Source organism: Lissotriton vulgaris, chromosome 5 (assembly GCF_964263255.1).
Source record: "Lissotriton vulgaris chromosome 5, aLisVul1.2, whole genome shotgun sequence".
NCBI lineage: Eukaryota > Metazoa > Chordata > Amphibia > Caudata > Salamandridae > Lissotriton > Lissotriton vulgaris.
In genome coordinates, this window is record NC_141693.1 from 977,473,365 (window position 1) to 977,482,062 (window position 8,698).

The 8,698-nt window shown below is 39.6% G+C and overlaps 1 protein-coding gene across 1 annotated transcript in view; it reads left to right on the forward strand.

Annotated features, from left to right (window-relative positions):
- Positions 1-8,315, forward strand: part of C5H10orf90 (chromosome 5 C10orf90 homolog) — a 922,340-nt gene extending 914,025 nt beyond the window's left edge. Inside the window, exons 8-9 of the mRNA XM_086920249.1 lie at positions 4,253-4,352; positions 7,547-8,315. Of these exons, the coding sequence (XP_086776375.1) occupies positions 4,253-4,352; positions 7,547-7,585 (139 nt within the window). The 3' untranslated portion in view covers positions 7,586-8,315. The remainder of the gene's footprint in view (positions 1-4,252; positions 4,353-7,546) is intronic.
- The last annotated feature ends 383 nt before the right edge of the window (positions 8,316-8,698 follow it).

Consider the following 8,698-nt stretch of genomic DNA (forward strand, 5'->3'; position numbering starts at 1 on the left):
AGCGGCTCCCCATTGATGACGCTCGCTCCTTGGACATCGCCTTCTGGGAACACTTTCTTCTAAATTTCTTCTAAGTCCGAAGGTAAGCACCAACTGGGCACAATTCATTTTTTTATCTGATTGACGCTTCATCTCAGTCTATGAATCATTTTTGTTTTTGTTCTGTTTAATTTTGTAGGTGGTTAGTTTCACCTTTTAGCACTTTAGTACAGTTATTAAAAGGAAACCCATAAGGAGGTGTGCAAACACAAACAGCAGATTCAAATGTGAAATTGCACAGCAATAGCTTCCTACTCTTACCAACTTTGCTGTGGCCAGCTCGCTGAGTTGCTCAGGGCTCAAAGAAGCTGAAGGGCACCAAAATGGAAATGGCTACAAGGACAACTTAAGGTGTCTTATTTAACGTTTTAAAGTAAGGTAATTTCCTGTTAAGACCTGGTATTTTGATACGTTCACCTACAGGTTTCAATGCTGCACCAGTCAGGCTATACAGGTAGTTCTGAAGCTTTGGTTTCTCTGTCACTCTAATGGATGGCACATTAGTTGCTTCAGTCCACAAATGACATATGACTTCCCATGTCATTGGGGTATTTCCTTGCACCATATACTTTAGCCTTATTGGAAACTTAAATATGCCAATTTGGGATTAGCCAATGTTACCATGTCTAGGGGTTAGGCCACATAGTCTGGGGACTGGATAGCACTGCCCGAGAATGCAGAGTCCAAAGAACTGCAATACCAGTCAACACAAAATGGATGTGAGCATGTAAAAAGAGGAATTTTCTCACACTTGTGAAGTGTTACCAATGGTGTTTCAATAAAGAACTTTTGAAAATACTAAAACAACACTGACTACCAACAATATGACTCAAACCTATTATTTTCAAAAGTGTTGGTATGACTGAGGCATTAGAAAGGAGAGGTACGAATGATGGGTCATGGATACGAATAGGGGATGGGAAGCAGGGATAATAGATGATATTTGAAAAGTAGGGATGATGAATGACAATTTGGAAAGAAATGTAAGGATTATGGATCAGAAGTAACATGATGACAGATCAAAAATTGGGAAGAGAAGTAGGAATAATGAATTAGAAGTAGGTATGATGGATGAGAAATATAGAGGAGAAGTAGGAATGATAGATGAGAAATGGGATGATGGATGAGAAGTAGGGATGATGGATGAAGAGTAGCAATGATGGATGAGACACGGGATGGGAAGTAGAGATGATGGACGAGAAAAAGTGATGATAAATTATAGATGAGGAGTTTGGATGATGGGTGAGAAATGGGGATGAGAAGTAGGGAATTTTATGAGAAGTAGGGATGATGGATAAGAAATAGGAATGAGAAGTATGGATAATTGATGAGAAGTAGGGATAATGGATGTGAAGTAGTCATGAGAAGTAGGGATGATAATTAGGGATGCGGGTGTCCTTCATGAATTCTGTACGCAACAAATTAGATAAGGTTAATGTGCCTGAACAGTGAGAATTGCCAAATTTGAATAACTTACATTTTATGCATAAGAGATCAATTGTTCTTATTTTATATTTTTGTGTGATTATGGGTGGCTCAAATTCCTGTTTACATTGATCTCTATTGATATCACTGTTTATTCATCAAACCTGTGTACAGATATTGCTTAGCATAATTTTTTTTATGATTTTTAATTTCTTAATATTTACAAATTTTTCTTAGTCCATTACTAGGCAGTTGTGCCTTAATAAGCTGATGAATTGAAAAAAACATCACGAAAGCTGTAAGCAAATAGTGAGGCCAATGTTTCCAATGAGTTTAAGCAGTGGGAAACACCATTTAAAATAATATGTTTTTTTAGTGTTGGAGATAATAGTTGATGGTCTCTTAGTGGTTATCTAAATTTCTAAATTGTTTATTCTGCAAAAAAAAGGTTTTGTATTTAAAACAAATGTATTTGCTAGTTTATCTGTAGTTTTTACTATTGAAATATTTTCTGTTAACTGTTCAATAAAATTATTATTATTGATAATTGTTATTAATAATTATTATTAGTAGACTCTGCAGATTACTTTCCCCAAATGTGGAGAAATTCACAGTAGTAGATCTCACTCGAAGGATGGGAAATGGGCATTTGCAAGTGCGGGTTACCTAGGAAGTTTGTGAACATCATAAACCTATATTTGTGGCCTTTCTCAAACTACTGTGCACCCTCTTTCTACCCTAAACACGGTTGGAGATTTACCCCAGCTAAAGTCCGGAGTGACTCAACTTTCAGCATGGGAAAGGAAACAGCTCAACCCCAGGTTTGGTGATAGTATAGGGGAGCATGTTATTCAAAGGGAAAACATGTGTCCTTATGGACAAAGCTTGCCCCCTGTTGACTTGTCTGCAAGTAAGAACTCAACACAATATCAACACAATATCAATAGGAATCCAGTAGTAAAGCTGAAAAGCTGTACCTAGTGCAACGTTCCAGACATATTACATGTTGGTAAATAGGAACCAATTAAAAACACTCCCAGACAAATGAATACATCTCCACCAGTTTCGTTCACATTTTCTTTCATAAATTGGGCCCTAAATACCTATTGTATGATGATACCTTCCCTCAAACACCTGTGCCATTGTTGCACACACTCCACTATCAACTAACACCTAAATGCAGCTAATCTTTTAAGCTTGTTCTTCATTTGACGTGTTTAGTTTTAGTTTACAATAACAAGGAGAACATTATATAAAACAGATAAGAATGTGTACATTTAAGATGATATTTGGTATATTCAGCCAACAGCACTCTGTCTCTCACTACGCAGACTGCACAGAACCATAAATATTGACCTAGAAGTGTTACGTTCCCCTTCAGCCATGTTCACATAATTCCAGGGAGAGAATTGCACCAAAGCTTTCTTGCTTAACTTTAAGTCCGCGAGATATATTTTCAAGGGCGGCCCAAAGATCCATATTATAGAACCAAGATGCATCTGGTTTCATCTTCAAAATGTCAATATTAATAACTGATTATCATACCTTTATCTTTGGCTTGGAAGCACAGCTGTTTGCAATATTTAATGTTACCCAGAATGGTCTTTGGCTCAGAGACCTATTTTTCTCTCATCTCATACTCTCGGCTGTGTATTCTGCTTCCCATGGAGTGCATGCTTTGCAATGCATTAAGGGCTATTTTATATCTCAAAAGCATCACCCATTACATTCCTTATCTATATATTCATTGTAAGCAGAAGCAATTATTTATTCACCGAATCAGTCAGCACATTCCACATCAGTCCATGCTTTATATATACACACAAATGCAAACCCACACACAGACACACCACAAGTACAGCAAAAAAAGAAGTGGAAGCTTCCACTACAATAGTATAATGTTGTAAAGGCGGACCACATAGTCAGCAACCTGGTATGTGTGTTACTGTTAAGGCAGCGAGCTATCAGCTCAGGAAGGCCGCCTCTGAATGCTTAGGCACCCCAGAGTGTGGGTGAGCTTGGGGTGAGCCTGGAAGTAGGCTGTTATGGTCACCAATAATTGGACATGTTGATGCATGTGGAGTAGACCTTAAAGAGAGAAGTATCTGCACTTCACTTCTTCACAGAGCAAGCCTGGACAAGTGCTATCTTGAAGGCATTGTAGGCAGTTGTATACCGGTACCACCAAAATGGTGCCACATTGAAAGAAATCCCTTAAAAAACCTTGTTGCTAGAGGAAAAGCGGTGATCAAATGTTAAAATATAATTTTACATGAAAAACCTTGTCATTAATGGGATGACTAACACCAACAAAGCCAATAAGTATGGCCTTAACGTGCTAAGAAATCCAAGAAGCCCATGTGCACGCTTAAGCATATGTTAGCACATTAAGCCAAAACAGTTGCCTTTGTACATGATTTTTCTTACTGTGCATATACATTTATTATACTGTGAAAAAAATCAGAAAATGAAACTACATTTAAAATTAATGGTATAATATATAAAGGTTTACAATTCTTTTTAATCACTGTCTAACTTACTTAGTTCATCCAGTTTAACTTGTATATCTTGGAAACCCATGTGTATGCCAATTCATAACTTTTTCAGACATTTTGAACTTGTACAGGTGTGTTGAACCTAGACACTTTATTGCGTCCAAATTGGTGAATTTGTGAGGATGCAACTGACGAGAAATGGACAATTGCCATAAATGAGTCAGGCCTTCCACCAAAGCGACGCCCCTCTTGTTTCAACAGCTGTCTAATGTGAATTCATAACTCTGTTTCAGAATTTACAACAGTTTGCCTGAGGTGAAAAAAAAACAAGAAGATAAACAGAAAAAGGTGCTCTTACAGAGTAAGAGGCAGCGAGTTGATCTCTTCAAAAAGGTAAAAAGACAAGCTACTTTCACTCCAATCTATGTAGCTAAGTTCATGTATTGGTATGTTACCACATAATACTAGGATACAAATATTTTCTATTAATGCAATTTTTGTAAGACATTGCAGAACTAAGAATTTCTAGCTGTGCTGTTATTTCCTACCGATAGTGGCCCATTATATTTAAAATGGAATTAGTGTGCTCCTGTTTTGATCACATAGGCAGCACCCAATGTACTTTCCAAATATGTTTCCCATTTGAGTGTGTTCCACAACTTTGTGCACAGATGGTTTCAAGTCAGATGATTTGGAACGTTTGTTTTTAAGTGCTCAGACATGCGATTACCTAGCATTTCTTCCACCTTCCTTTCACAATAAAATATGGCTTCTCTTATGTGCTCTTGAGCTCCTCAACAATTTACGGTTCATTTAGAGTCTCACTCCATAAAACTGGGTAAACAGGGAAAATTATGCGTATTGGACGGTGGCTCTCCACTGGTTGCACCTTCAAAGAACTTGATGGCCTGGATGCTAGGTCACGGCACATGGATGGTAGGTCACAATGACAGTTGTTCCACCCCATTTAGGGCATGGCAAGTATCACTCATTATCCACATTTGGACTACTAGGTAAGGTACAGAGATTCATGGTAGGGAGAACACACAATGATCTACATGTTCCAGAAGAAAACTCAATTTGCAAGAGTGCCATGTTTTTGTTTTCTAAAGAAAAATGTTGGGTGTTTCTTTTCAGAAAACAAAAAAACGTAGCAGAGTAAATGCATCAAACATGTTACCTGCTTAGAAAAGCTTCAGTGCCTCAGCGGAGCAGTTGAAGGCATCTGATCCCCACCTGCCTGATAGGGATCCCTAAATATGGCAGTCGGTCCTCCACCAGGAGAGCGGAGACCATTGCCTTCACTGACCCAGTAAACCCAAAGGAGGCCCTTAATATCTGAAGGCCTCATGTATGGCCTGATTCACAAAGGTAATCATACACCTTGTATGTTTTCAGTGGTTTGCTATTCACAAAAGGATTTACGAGCAGCATCTTTGCAACTGCAGAGCCTCTGCACATAAAACAATAGGACATTCCGATTTGGTATGTACAGAGACTCCACACTTTGTAAATTGCAAGCAATCGTAAACATACAGACTATGGTGGGGCGTATTCACAAGCCTCTTGCGCCGCCAGTGCGTCACATTTTGTGATGCACCGGCAGCGCATTTGTCTGCCCCATATTTACAAGGTCAAGAAAAGCCACCCTGCATGGCTTTTCCTGTCCTTGTAAATACAGCCCCTTTACACGCAGCACTTTGCGTGAAAGGGGCGTTCCATGGCTGTTGCTGTGGATGCTCCATGCAAAACCCATGGCACCAGACACATTTCCACATTTACGAGAGATCGTAAACCTGGAAATGTGTCTGAGTGATGTGCCTCCCCAGGGGAGGCGTAGGGAGGCAAAACAATGAGAAATGTATTAATTTCTCCTAGTTTTTTCCCCTCTTTCCATGTATGCTGCAATCTGCAGCACACATAGAATGTGGAAACCACCTCTTATGATTGTTTATGTGCAGGAAGGGACACCTTCCTGCAAATAAACAATCAACCCGTGACGCAGGCATCCTTGCACCATGATGTAAGGTTGCCTGAGACAGCGCATGGCAGCTAATTGTGCACCAATGCAGGGGAGAGCAAAGGGATCCGTCATACCCTTGTAGATATGATGCATCCCTGTGCTTTGAAAGTGCTGCAGCGTGGCGCAGCCAAAGTGATTGCGGTGCTGCGCTGTGACACTTTCTTGTAAGTAGGGGCCCAAATTCTGGAGGTAATTTAAATAGAGAGTAGAATCCAATGGCCAGATTTCTTCCATCAAAATGATAATAATGTGGAGGGAATTCAGCCAGAATATAGAGTTTCCTGCAGACACTGGCAATGCTATTGTTCTCAGTCTGCACATATTTTTGATTTTTGCACACCCACTAAGCAAACCTAATAAAAAGGTGAGGTGGCTGGCAAAGCGGTGGGGATTTTCTCTGCAATTATTACATTAAATGCGTTTGCGTTGGATGGAGACGTTGAGTATGTTGAGAGGTAGCTTGGGTAAGTGTGAATTCGAGATTGTGGCCCACATACTGTGTACCTATAGGAATATAAAATTAGTTAGAACGAGCCACGGCCCATCCATATGGGTGAAGAGTCCAGACCCCCTCAACTTTTTCTGAGAAAAATAGTGTCTGTCAGGATGAGCAAAGGTTACCCTGACAGACACTCTTCTTGCTCAGGTCAGGCAGCCAGGAGCTAGACACACATTAAATGTGCAGTCTTCAGGCTGCCTGAGCTGAACTTTGCCAGGCTGAGGATTTTAAAGCCCTGTGGGCATGACCTCCTCAGTCTGGCAAAAGTGCATCGAGGCTCCCGTCATGAAGAGGGGGAGTGTCATTGATTGCCTTGGACCTGGGTGCTTCAGTTTTAAACCCTGAAGTGTTCAGGGCCGAGTGTCAATTAGTGACACCTTGTCACAGAGTGGGGTGGGGTCAGCAGTCTCACTGACCACATCCCACTGTGTGACAAGTGAGGGACTTCTGCCTTCCAGCATTGGGTGACATAAGGTCTGACAGTGAGTAACGGCAGCAGTCCCAACCTTCCTGGGACCTCCAAGGCTTTCAGCTCTAGGAGCTGCAGGACAGGTGTTATGTTTTTGAATGTTTGGTGCGTGTGTGTATGAATAAAAGTATGAATTTGTTGTGAGTGTTGTGAATGTGTGTGTGCCTGTGTGAATCCAAGGGTGTGAGTGAGAGTGTGAATATGTGGGCATATATGGCTTCACCCAAACCCCTCCCTGCCAAAATTACCAGCCGCCACTTGTTATAGCAATGTTTACCCCCACTTTAACCATTCTAGTATACCTTTAACAGAGGATGTGATACATTCCCTCATGAAAGATGCGACTAAAGAAGTTTATGTAATTCCAATGCTTAACCTTTATAATATAAGTAAACATGTTTAATATGTTAATATTCTGTAATTCATGATGTATGAAAGAATTTGATAGGACACACTGTGGTATCTTTTTGATTGCCGCTTACATACTGAACATTGAGGTGCATTAATCTGTGCTTTATATTATATGAGCATCTGTTTAAACCATGAATTAACCTATTTGTTAAGTAAGTTTCTAACACTCATTTTTTTGTTCCTAGAAACTCCTGAACCAAATTCTTCAGCGCAACGTAGACTGACACAGAGCGGAAATGTTTTTCAAATTGCTGTCTGGTATTTGTAATGCATAGTTTGATTTGTAATGTAGTTAATTGCTATCATTATTATTGGAATACTTTTCAATCATGATCTTCGTACAATATTTATTTCACAAAAGAAGTGTTTGTAAGTACCTAAGATGTTATTTTGCAAATGTTAAAAATCCTCTGAAATACTGACTTAAATCAAAGGCCCGCCTATATTAAGTCTTAGTTACTCTCCTTCCGTCTAAATTGTCTGTGGATAATAATGATACCCCCAAATCACTCTACATAGCTTCACCATTGGCCATTGTCTATTCATTCACCCTAAGCAAAACATGAATATTCTAATTGCAGTTATAACCAATTGATAGCTGAACATTGTAGGATAAGTTTCAAAAGTCTCCATCGCCCACCGTTTAATCAAAGCCATATTCACAAAATCATGAAAAAATCCGAACACTCTAACTGCAATCAGGGCACATTGTTAGCTGTACCTTTCTGGGGGAAGCATCTTCAAAAGTTTCCGACTTCTACAGATAGAATGCGCTTTTTAACAAAGTCTGTTTTCTTTCTTTTGTTTTAACTGCATTTTAAATAAATAATTCCTCTTTTTATTAAAGGCAAAGAGTTGTGTCCAATATTACATTTCCTGTTTTCAATAACCATGTCCCTATTTGATAAAAACAGTGTTTCATTGTAACTGCATGAAAATAAACACGCAATATAGAAATATGTAAAGGCTAATGTGATTATTCCTATATTCTTCATCTTGGAGATCTGGGGAAATTTACAAACAAGACGTAGTGGTTTATGGTACCAGAACCCCTCAAAGACAGCACACAACCATTTTATATAGTTCTCCCATCATCAGGTAAGTGCAGTGGGCGGAGCAGGGCACGGCAAGGAGGGAAGCCAACAGATGACGAAATAAGTGTTATTTATTTATGTATACATTTTACGTCGTCTGTCGACTACCACCCTTCCACCCATCCACTCCCTCCCACCACCTTTACCTGTGTCGGCTGCCACCGCCCATCATGTATCTTCTTACTGTATAGATGTAGCATGGTCTGCAGCTTTATATTCAAGCTCTTCCTAATGATCCCTTAC